Raw genomic sequence first — 12,449 nt, 5'->3', positions numbered from 1 at the left:
CAAATTGTCCTTATTGTGGTTAAATAGCTATTTATTTTCACATCTCTCTCCCTTCTAGATTGCTAGCTACTTGGAGATAGCATTCCTAGGTTTTCTTCTTTGAATCTATAATACTTACCACAAACACTAAAAATAAGTATTTACTATATTGATTTGTATTGAATTACAGGGCACATTCTAGCTATATTACCATTAAAATTAGCTGAAGTACACAACCAGGAACTGGCTCCACTTCAGATTTCCCCCGTGTATGCCTCAACATTCAAGAGATTGCATGTAAAAATGTCTTGTTTCTCTTTTCTTTGATAAAGCCTTCTGAAACCAAAGAAAAGGCAATTGGAAAGGTTGATGATCTTCTTGAATTGTACATGGGAATTCGAGATATCGATTTAGGTAAGATTATACTATTTAAAAAAGTCTTATATGTCTTAATTTTATGGAACTTAATGCTTATTTATGTCTTGCTTACATTTATAGTCAATATACTTTTCAAGGTAAAAAGTATTTGTGGAGTGATCAAAACCATAATGAAAATGAAGATAATATATAAAAGTAAAAAGAACACTTGGCCCTTATCCCTTACTAGTTTTGAGGCCTGAAAGCCAAGTCAACTTTTCTAAACCTCAGGGTTTTTTTTTTTTTACAGGAAAATGTTTAACTATTTTTGAAAAATTGAAGTAGGGCTGATCTTAAAATATTGTGTTTTAGATGAACAGCAGAGTGATTCAGTTATATATTGATACATATTTTAGATTATTTTCCATTATAGGTTATTGCAAGATATTGAATATAGTTCACTGTGCTCTACAGTAAATCCCTGTTGTTTATCTGTTTTATGTATAGTAGTGTATATCTGATAATCCCAAACATCTAATTTGTCCCTCCCTCCCTTTCCCTTTTGCTAACAGTAAGTTTGTTGTCTATGTCTTTGAATCTGTTTCTGTTTTGTATATTAGTTCATTTATATTACTTTTTAGATTCCACTTTTAAGTGATATCATATGATACTTGTCTTTGACTTATTTCACTCAATGTGCCAGTCTCTAGGTATTAGCATGTTTTTCTTTATCTGTCTTACTTTCACTCATGTTGCTACAAATGGCAATATACCATTCTTTTCTATGACTGAGTAGTATTACATTGTGTGTGTGTGTTTGTGTATATGTATATATACATAGCACATCTTTTATATCCATTCATCTGTCAGTGGACACTTAGATTGCTTCCATGTCTTGGCTATTGTAAATAGTGTTGATATGAACACTGGGATGCATGTATCTTTTTGAATTGAAGAGTTGTTTTCATCTTTTCTGGATATATGCCCAGAATGGGATTGAATGCTGGGTTCTTATTATTTTTAAATTAATTTATTTTAATTGGAGGCTAATTAATTTACAGTATTGTAGTGATTTTTGCCATACATTGGCATGAATCAGCCATGGGTGTACATGTGTTCCCCATCCTGAACCCCACCCCCCCCTCACCTCCCTACCCATCTTATCACTCAGGGTCATCCCAGTGCACCAGCCCTGAGCACCCTGTCTTATGCATCGAACCTGGACTGGCGATCTGTTTCACATATGTTAATTTACATGTTTCAATGCTATTCTCTCAAATCATCCCAAACTCGCCTTCTCCCACAGAGTCCAAAAGACTGTTCTTTACATCTGTGTCTCTTTTGCTGTCTTGCATATAGGGTCATCATTACCATCTTTCTAAATTCCATATATATGCATTAGTATGCTGTATTGGTGTTTTTCTTTCTGACTTACTTCACTCTGTATAATAGGCTCCAGTTTCATCCACCTCATTAGAACTGATTCAAATGCATTCTTTTTAATGGCTGAGTAATATTCCATTGTGTATATGTACCACAGCTTTCTTATCCATTCATCTGCTGATGGACATCTAGGTTGCTTCCATGTCCTGGCTATTATAAACAGTGCTGTGATGAACGTTGGGGTACACGTGTCTCTTTCACTTCTGGTTTCCTCGGTGTGTATGCCCAGCAGTGGGATTGCTGGGTCATAAGGCAGTTCTATTTCCAGGTTTTTAAGGAATCTCCACACTGTTCTCCATAGTGGCTGTACTAGTTTGCATTCCCACCAACAGTGTAAGAGGGTTCCCTTTTCTCCACACCCTCTCCAGCATTTATTGTTTGTAGACTTTTTGATAGCAGCCATTCTGACCAGCATGAGATGGTACCTCATTGTGGTTTTGATTTGCATTTCTCTGGTAATGAGTGATGTTGAGCATTTTTCATGTGTTTGTTAGCCATCTGTATGTCTTCTTTAGAGAAATGTCTGTTTAGTTCTTTGGCCCATTTTTTGATTGAGTTGTTTATTTTTCTTGAATTGAGCTGCAAGAGCTGCTTGTGTATTTTTGAGATTAATTCTTTGTCAGTTGCTTCATTTGCTATTATTTTCTCCCGTTCTGAAGGCTGTCTTTTCAACTTGCTTATAGTTTCCTTCGTTGTGCAAAAGCTTTTAAGTTTAATTAGCTCCCATTTGTTTATTTTTGCTTTTATTTCCATTACTGTGGGAGGTGAGTCATAGAGGATCCTGCTGTGATTTATGTCAGAAAGTGCTTTGCCTATGTTTTCCTCTAGGATTTTAATTGTTTCTGGTCTTACATTTAGCTCTTTAATCCGTTTTGAGTTTATTTTTGTGTATGGTGTTAGAAAGTGTTCTAGTTTCATCCTTTTACAAGTGGTACCAGTTTTCCCAGCACCAATTGTTAAAGAGATTGTCTTTTCTCCATTGTATATTCTTGCCTCCTTTGTCGAAGATAAGGTGTCCATAGGTGTGTGGATTTATCTCTGGGCTTTCTATTTGGTTCCATTGATTTATATTTCTTTCTTTGTGCCAGTACCATACTGTCTTGATGACTGTGGCTTTGTAGTATAGCCTGGAGTCAGGCAGGTTTATTCCTCCAGTTCCATTCTTCTTTCTCAAGATTGCTTTGGTTATTTAAGATTTTTTGTATTTCCATACAAATTGTGAGATTATTTGTTCTAGTTCTCTGAAAAATACCATTGGTAGCTTGATTGCTTTGAATCTATAGATTGCTTTGGGTAGTATGCTCATTTTCACTATATTGAGTCTTTCAATCCATGAACATGGTATATTTCTCCATCTATTTGTGTCATCTTTGATTTCTTTCATCAGTGTTTTATAGTTTTCTATATATAGATCTTTTGTTTCTTTAGATAGATTTATTCCTAAGTATTTTATTCTTTTCATTGCAATGGTGAATAGAATTGTTTTCTTAATTTCTCTGTTTTCTCATTGTTAGTGTATAGGAATGCAAGGGATTTCTGGGTGTTAATTTTATATCTTGCAACTTTACTATATTCATTGATTAGCTCCAGTAATTTTCTGTGGAGTCTTTAGGGTTTTCTATGTAGAGGATGATGTTATCTGCAAACAGTGAGAGTTTTACTTCTTCTTTTCCAGTCTGGATTCCTTTTATTTCTTTTTCTTCTCTGAGTGTGGTGGCTAAAACTTCCAAAACTGTTGAATAGTAGTGGTAAGAGTCTGCACCCTTGCCTTGTTCCTGATTTTAGGGGAAATGTTTCAATTTTTCACCATTGAGGATAATGTTTGCTGTGGGTTTATCATATATGGCTTTTATTATGTTGAGGTATGTTCCTTCTATGCCTGATTTCTGGACTTTTTTTTTTTTTAATCATAAATGGATGTTGAATTTTGTCGAAAGCTATCTCTGCATCTATTGAGATAATCATATGGTTTTTATCTTTCCATTTGTTAATGTGGTATATCACATTGATTGATTTGCAGATATTAAAGAATCCTTGAATCCCAGGGATAAAGCCCACTTGGTCATGATGTATGATCTTTTAAATATATTGTTGGATTCCGTTTGCTAGAATTTTGTCAAGGATTTTTGCATCTATGTTCATCAGTGATATTGGCCTGTAGTTTTCCTTTTTCAAGGCATCTTTGTCTGGTTTTGGTATTAGGGTGATGGTGGCCTCATAGAATGAGGTTGGAAGTTTACCTTCCTCTGCAATTTTCTGGAAGAGTTTGAGTAGGATAGGTGTTAGCTCTTCTCTAAATTTTTGGTAGAATTCAGCTGTGAAGCCTGGGCTTTTGTTTGCTGGAAGATTTCTGATTACAGTTTTGATTTCCATGCTTGTGATGGGTCTGTTAAGATTTTCTATTTTTTCCTGGTTCAGTTTTGGAAAGTTACACTTTTCTAAGAATTTGTCCATTTCTTCCAAGTTGTCCATTTTATTGCCATTAGTTGCTGATAGTAGTTTCTTATGATCCTTTGTATTTCTGTGTTGTCTCTTGATGAAAGTGAAAGAGGAGAGTGAAAAAGTTGGTTTAAAGATCAACATTCAGAAAACGAAGATCATGGCATCCGGTCCCATCACTTCATGGCAAATAGATGGGGAAACAGTGGAAACAGTGGCTGACTTTATTTTTCTGGACTCCAAAATCACTGCAGATGGTGATTACAGCCATGAAATTAAAAGACATTTACTCCTTGGGAGGAAAGTTATGACCAACCTAGACAGCATATTAAAAAGCAGAGACATTACTTTGCCAACAAAGTTCTGTCTAGTCAAAGGTGTGGTTTTTCCAGTGGTTATGTATAGATGTGAGAGTTGGACTATAAAGAAAGCTGAGCATAGAATAATTGATGCTTTTGAACTGTGGTGCTGGAGAAGACTCTTGAGAGTCCCTTGGACTGCAAGGAGATCCAACCAGTCCATCCTAAAGGAGATCAGTCCTGGGTGTTCATTGGAAGGACTGATGTTGAAGCTGAAACTCCAATACTTTGGCCACTTGATGCGAAGGGTTGACTCACTGGAAAAGACCCTGATGCTGGGAAAGATTGAGGGCAGGAGGAGAAGGGGATGACAGAGGATGAGATGGTTGGATGGCATCACTGACTTGATGGACATGAGTTTGGGTGGACTCTGCAGGTGGTGATGAACAGGGAGGGCTGGTGTGCTGTGGTTCATGGAGTCACAAAGAGTCAGACATGACTGAGCGACTGAACTGAATTGAACTGTTGTGATTTCTCAATTTTCATTTCTAATTTTATTGATTTGATTTTTCTCCCTTATTTTCTTGATGAGTTTGGCTAATGGTTTGTCTATTTTATTTATCTTCTCAAAGAACCAGCTTTTAGCTTTGTTGAGTTTTGCTACGGTCTCCTTTCTTTTGCATTTATTTCTGCCCTAAATTTTATGATTTCTTCCTTCTACTAACCCTGCAGTTCTTCATTTCTTCCTTTTCTAGTTGCTTTAGGTGTAGAGTTAGGTTATTTATTTGATTTTTCTCTTGTTTCTTAAGGTAAGCTTATATCGCTATGAACCTTCCCCTTAGCTCTGCTTTTACTGAGTCCCATAGGTTTTGGGTTGTTGTGTTTTCATTTTCATTCATTTCTATGCATATTTTGATTTCTTTTCAATTTCTTCTGTGATTTGTTGGTTATTCAGAAGCGTGTTGTTTAGCCTCCATATCTTGGTATTCTTATTTGTTAAATTAAAAAAAAATTTTTTTTACCTTACAATATTGTATTGGTTTTGCCATACATCAACATGAATCCCATATGTTGGTATTTTTAATATATATATATTTTCCTGTAGTTGACATTTAATCTTACTGCATTGTGATCAGAAAAGATGCTTTGTATGATTTCAATTTTTAAAAATTTACCAAGGCTAGATTTATGGCCGAAGATGTGATCTATCCTGGAGAAGGTTCTGTGTGCGCTTGAGAAAAAGGTGAAATTCATTGTTTTGGGGTGAAATGTCCTATAGATATCGATTAGGTCTAACTGGTCCATTGTATCATTTAAATTTTGTGTTTCCTTGCTAATTTTCTGTTCAGTTGATCTATCCATAGGTGTGAGTGGGGTATTAAAATCTCTGACTATTATTGTGTTACTGTTAATTTCCCCTTTCACACTTGTTAACATTTGCCTTACATATTGCAGTGCTCCTATGTTGGGTGCATATGTATTTATAACTGTTATCTCTTCTTCTTGGATTGATCCTTTGATCATTATGTAGTGTCCTTCTTTGTCTCTTTTCATGGCCTTTATTTCAAAGCCTATTTTATCTGATATGAGTATTGCTGTTCCTGCTTTCTTTTGGTCTCCATTTGTGTGAAATATCTTTTTCCAGCCCTTCACTTTCAGCCTGTATGTTTCCCTTGGTTTGAGGTGGGTCTCTTGTAGACAGCATATATAGGGGTCTTGTTTTTGTATCCATTCAGCCAGTCTTTGTCTTTTGGTTGGGGCATTCAACCCATTTATGTTTAAGGTAATTATTGATAAGTGTGATCCCGTTGCCATTTACTTAGTTGTTTTGGGTTCTAGTTTATACACCTTTTCTGTGTTTCCTGTCTCGAGAATGTCCTTTAGCATTTGTTGAAGAGCTGGTTTGGTGGTGCTGAATTCTCTTCAGCTTTTGCTTGTCTTTAAAGCTTTTGCTTTCTCCATATTTGAATGAGATCCTTGCTGGGTACAGTAATCTGTCTTCTTTTTCTGGGACTCCTATGATTCGAATGTTGGGCATTTCACATCGTCCCAGAGGTCTCTGAGGTTGTCCTCATTTATTTTAATTCTTTTTTCTTTTTTCCCCTCTGGTTCATTTATTTCCACCATTCTATCTTCCACCTCATTTATCCTATCTTCTGCCTCAGTTATTCTACTTTTGGTTCCCTCCAGAGTGTTTTTGATCTCAGTTATTTCATTATTCATTATTGATTGACTCTTTTTTATTTCTTCTAGGTCCTTGTTAAACATTTCTTGCATCTTCTCAATCCTTGTCTCCAGACTATTTATTTGTAACTCCATTTTGTTTTCAAGATTTTGGATCATTTTTACTATCATTATTTTGAATTTTTTTTCAGGTAGACTCCCTATCGCCTCCTCTTTTGTTTGGTTTGGTGGGCATTTGTTATGTTCCTTTACTTGCTGAGTATTTCTCTGCCTTTTCATCTTGTTTAGATTGCTGTGTTTGGTGTGGCCTTTCTGTATGCTGGGTTTGTGGTTCCTCTTTATTGTGGAGATTCCTCCCTGTGGGTGGGATTGGATGAGTGGCTTGTCAAGGTTTCCTGGTTCTGGAAGCTTGAGACTGTGTTCTGGTGGGTGGAGCTGGATTGTTTCTCTCTGGAGTGCAATGAAGTGTCCAGTAGTGAGTTTTGAGGTGTCTATGGGTTTGGTTTGACTTTGGGCAGTCTGTATATTTAAGCTCAGGGCTATGTTCCTGCATTGCTGGAGAATTAGCGTGGTATGTCTTGTTCTGGAACTTGTTGGCTCTTGGGTGGAGCTTGGTTTCGGTGTAGGTATGGAGGCTTTTGGATGAGCTCTTATTGATTAATATTCCCTGGAATCAGGAGTTTTCTTGTGTTCTCAAGTTTTGGATTTAAGCCTCCTGCCTCTGGCTTTCAGTCTTATTCTTATAGTAACCTCAAGACTTCTCCATCCATACAGCACAGATCATTACACATCTAGGTTAATGGAGAAAAGATTTTCCACAGTGAGGGACACCCAGAGATGTTTGCAGAGTTACATGGAGAAGAGAAGAGGGAGGAAGGAGATAGAGGTGACCAGGTGGAGAAGAGGGGGAATCAAAAGGGGAGAGAGCAATCTAGACAGTAATCAAATCCCTGTGTGCTCTCCATAGCCTGGAACACCCAGAGGTTCATGGAGTTACACCGAGAAGAGAAGAGGGAGGAAGGAGATAGAGGTGACCAAGAAGAGAAGAGGGGAAGTCAAAAGGAGAGAGACAGATCTAGCCAGCAATCAGTTTCCTAAGTGTTCTCCACAGCCCAGAATACCCAAAGAGATTCACAGAGTTAAGTAGAGAAGAGAAGGGGAGGGAGGAGATAGAGATAACCTGGGGGAGAAAAGGAAGAGTCAAAAGGGGGAGAGGGCAATCAAGCCAGTAATCATACTCCTAAGTAAAAATGGGTACTGCGGATTGGATTCCTAAAGGTACAAAATTGATAACAAATACCAAAAAGCAAAGATTAAGAATCTAGAGTAGAGGTTAGATTCTAAAAAATACAATATTGAAAAAAAATCACAAAAATTATAAAAAATATATAAGAAGTTTGCTTTAAAAATAGGGTCTTTTTTTCTGCAAGGTAATAGTAGGTTATAAAAATGAAAATTAAAGGAGTAATAAGGGACTTAAAAGTAAAAAAAATTAAAAAGTTAAAAAAATGATAATAGTAAAATATATCTAGGAATTTCTCTGGAGCTGTTGTGGGCAGCATGGAGTCAGTTCAGTTTCAGATAGTTCCTTCTTCCAACTTATACTTCTCAAGGTCTATAGGCCCCTTCCAACAAAGTCAGTGCTAACTACAGGGTTTTAATCCATTGCACCTGTCACTTCCAAAGTGGTTCCCTCTGTTTATTTTGGCTTCTTCTGTTTACAAGTCTCTTCAGTGTCTAATTTCCACCCTGACACAAGGGGGCAAATGTGGTCACTTATTTAGGCTCACTTGTTTATTTGTGTTGTGGGGAGGGAGGAACACTGCAAACAAATATCACTGGTGTGTGTGGGGAGTGCTCGCAGTGTCTGGGCCACACTGGGTTTGCCCCCGCTCATGGCGTGTTTGCTTTCCTGGTCTACACTGCTCAGGCTCCAGGTTGCTCTGCAGGGGAACTGTCTAAGGCAGGCCCTGGATTGCGTGCACTTCCTAGGTCTAAACCGCTCAGGTTCAGGTTCTTGGGTACTCCACAAAGGCGTTTTGTGCCCTTCCCAGGTTGGAGCAGTTTAGGCGACCAGGTGCTTGGTGAGTGCACTCTCCCCAGCTGGGCGGTGCGTCTTATCACCTCCTCGATCCCAGCCGCTAGATTTCATGGGTGTGCAGCAGGAGGGCCGTGTGTCTCCTCTGGGGAGCTGATCTCTGGCTGCAGCCCTCCTGGCAGATGTCAACCATCCAGGATTCCAGGAAGACTTGGTTAGCAACTGGGAGTTTGGTAGAGGATGCCATCTCTGGGGCCAAGATTGCCCCTTTCTGGCTCAGGCTGTCGCCCGCCTGCCTCTCTGCTTCTGGTGGGGGCTGGGCTGGGCTAGCTCTCCTCCGGTATTTGCTCAGTCCTTTGTTCTGTGAGCTGCCCGGCAGTGCCTTAGGCTAGAGCTTTTCCCGGGAAGGTTCTCTCTCTCTTTTTTTCTCTCTCTCTGGTTATCCCACAATTCGGGGTGCTATCTTACATTAGCTCCCTCAAATAGTCCTCAGGGCATTCAGGCCCTGTCCTTACCCTAAGCAGTGCAGCCCGAGACTCCCTGATCAGCCCCCGCTTGCTGGTGGAATGAGAGCATCTGGGCTACTTCTCTGCTGGGAGTTGTGGTTAGGCATGTAATCTGTGGGTTTTATTTATTTTTTCCTCCCAGTTACGTTGCCCTTTGAGAATCCAAAACTCCCCACAGACCCGCCGGTGAGAGGGTTTCCTGCTGTTTGGAAACTTCTCCTCTTTTACGACTCCCTCCCTGGGACAGGTCTCCCTCCCTAACTCTTTTGTCTCTCTTTTTATCTTTTATATTTTGTCCTACCCCCTTTTGAAGAAAACGGGCTACCTTTCTGGGTGCCTGGTGTCCTCTGCCAGCATTCAGAAGTTGTTTTGTGGAATTTGCTCAGCATTCAAATGATCTTTCGATGACTTTGTTGCAGCGAAAGTGGTCCCCCAGTCCTATTCCTCTGCCATCTTAGGACTGCCCCTCCGGATTGCTGGGTTATATGGTAGGTCTACTGTTAGTTTTTTAAGGAACCTCCATATTATTTTCCACAGTGGCTGCACCAGTTTACATTCTCACCAACAGTATAGAAGGGTTCCATTTCCTTCACACCCTTCCTGGCATTTGTTATCTGTAAACTTTCTGATGATGGCCGTTCTGATTGGAGTGGGGTCACTACATTATAGATTTGATTTGCATTTCTCTGATAGTGATGTCAAGCATCTTTTCATGTACTTGTTGGGCATCGGTTTGTCTTCTTTAGAGAAATGCCTATTTAGGTCTTCTGTACCATTTTTTGATTGGGTTGTCTGTTGTATAGCTCTCTCAAACTTCAGATGTTAATCTATAAATAATATTTCCTGCATAAGCTGTTTTTTATTTTATGGACTTAAATAATATATATACGATGATAGATGTTAACTTGATTTACTGTGGTGATCATTTACAATATGTTGAGTTCAGTTCAGTCGCTCAGTCGTGTCCAACTCTTTGTGACCCCATGGACTGCAGCACGCCAGGCTTCCCTGTCCATCACCAACTCCTGGAGTTTACTCAAACTCATATCCATTGACTCAGTGATGCCATCCAACCATCTCATCCTCTGTCATCTCCTTCTCCTCTTGCCTTCAATCTTTCCCAACATTGGGTTCTTTTCCAATGAGTCAGTTCTTTGCATCAGGTGGCCAAAGTATTGGAGTTTCAGCTTCAGCATCAGCCCTTCCAATGACTATTCAGGACTGATTTCCTTTAGGATTGACTGATTGGCTCTCCTTGCAGTTCAAGGGACTCTAAGAGTCTTCTCCAACACCACATTTCAAAAACATAAATTGTTCGGTGCTCAGCTTTCTTCATAGTCCAAATCTCACATGCATACATGACTACTGGAAAAACCATAGCTTTGACTAGACAGACCTTTGTTGGCAAAGTAATGTCTCTGCTTTTTAATATGCTGTCAAGTTTGGTCATAGCTTTTCTTCCAAAGAGCAAGTATCTTTTAATTTTATGGCTAAAGTCACCATCTGCAGTGATTTTGGAGCCCCCCCAAATAAAGTCTCTCACTGTTTCCATTGTTTCCCCATCTGTTTTCCATGAAGTGATGGGACTGGATGTCATGATCTTAGTTTTCTGAATGCTGAGTTTAAGCCAACTTTTTTAGTCTCCTCTTTCACTTTCATCAAGAGGCTCTTTAGTTCTACTTTGGTTTCTGCCATAAAGGTGGTGTAATCTGCATATCTGAGATTATTGATATTTCTCCTGGCAATCTTGATTCTAGCTTGTGCTTCATCCAGCCCAGCATTTTTAATGATGTACTCTGCATATAAGTTAAATAAGCAGGCTGACAATATACGTTCTCCTTGACGTATTCCTTTCCTGATTTGGAACCAGTCTTTTGTTCCATGTCCAGTTCTAACTGTTGCTTCCTGACCTGCATACAGATTTCTCAGGTGGCAGGTCAGTTCAGTTCAGTCGCTCAGTCGTGTGCAACTCTTTGCGACTCCATGAATCGCAGCACGCCAGGCCTCCCTGTCCATCACCAACTCCTGGAGTTCACTCAGACTCATGTCCATCGAGTCCGTGATGCCATCCAGCCATCTCATCCTCTGTCGTCCCCTTCTCCTCCTGCCCCCAATCCCTCCCAGCATCAGAGTCTTTTCCAATGAGTCAACTCTTCGCATGAGGTGGCCAGAGTACTGGAGTTTCAGCTTTAGCATCATTCCTTCCAAAGAAATCCCAGGGCCGATCTCCTTCAGAATGGACTGGTTGGATCTCCTTGCAGTCCAAGGGACTCTCAAGAGTCTTCTCCAACACCACAGTTCAAAAGCATCAATTCTTTGGCACTCAGCCTTCTTCACAGTCCAACTCTCACATCCATACATGACCACAGGAAAAACCATAGCCTTGACTAGACAGACCTTAGTCGGCAAAGTAATGTCTCTGCTTTTGAATATGCTGTCTAGGTTGGTCATAACTTTTCTTCCAAGCAGTAAGCGTCTTTTAATTTCATGGCTGCAGTCATCATCTGCAGTGATTTTGGAGCCCAAAAAAATAAAGTCTGACACTGTTTCCACTGTTTCCCCATCTATTTCCCATGAAGTGATGGGACCGGATGCCATGATCTTTGTTTTCTGAATATTGAGCTTTAAGCCAACTTTTTCACTCTCCTCTTTCACTTTCATCAAGAGGCTTTTTAGTTCCTCTTCACTTTCTGCCATAAGGGTGGTGTCATCTGCATATCTGAGGTTATTGAAATTTCTCCCGGCAATCTTGATTCCAGCTTGTGTTTCTTCCAGTCCAGTGTTTCTCATGATGTACTCTGCATAGAAGTTAAATAAGCAGGGTGACAATATACAGCCTTGACGTACTCCTTTTCCTATTTGGAACCAGTCTGTTGTTCCATGTCCAGTTCTAACTGTTGCTTCCTGACCTGCATACAGATTTCTCAAGAGGCAGGTCAGGTGGTCTGGTATTCCCATCTCTTTCACAATTTTCCACAGTTTCTTGTGATCCACACAGTCAAAGGCTTTGGCATAGTCAATAAAGCAGAAATAGATGTTTTTCTGGAACTCTCTTGCTTTTTCCATGATCCAGCGGATGTTGGCAATTTGATCTCTGGTTGCTCTGCCTTTTCTTCCCTGATAGCTCAGTTGGTAAAGGAGGCAGGTCAGGTGGTCTGCTATTCCCATCTCTTGAAGAATTTTCCACAGTTTGCTGTGATCCAC

At 39.6% G+C, this 12,449-nt stretch overlaps 1 protein-coding gene across 1 annotated transcript in view; it reads left to right on the top strand.

The window, feature by feature from the left end:
• The window catches only part of GIPC2 (GIPC PDZ domain containing family member 2), a 96,123-nt gene that overhangs the window by 68,488 nt on the left and 15,186 nt on the right, over positions 1-12,449 (top strand). Inside the window, exon 5 of the mRNA XM_052637217.1 lies at positions 312-393. Within this exon, the coding sequence (XP_052493177.1) occupies positions 312-393 (82 nt within the window). The remainder of the gene's footprint in view (positions 1-311; positions 394-12,449) is intronic.

Source organism: Budorcas taxicolor, chromosome 3 (assembly GCF_023091745.1).
Source record: "Budorcas taxicolor isolate Tak-1 chromosome 3, Takin1.1, whole genome shotgun sequence".
Classification (NCBI taxonomy): Eukaryota; Metazoa; Chordata; class Mammalia; order Artiodactyla; family Bovidae; genus Budorcas; species Budorcas taxicolor.
The sequence above is the reverse complement of the archived record's forward strand: the minus strand, read 5'-3'. Positions and strand labels throughout refer to the sequence as shown.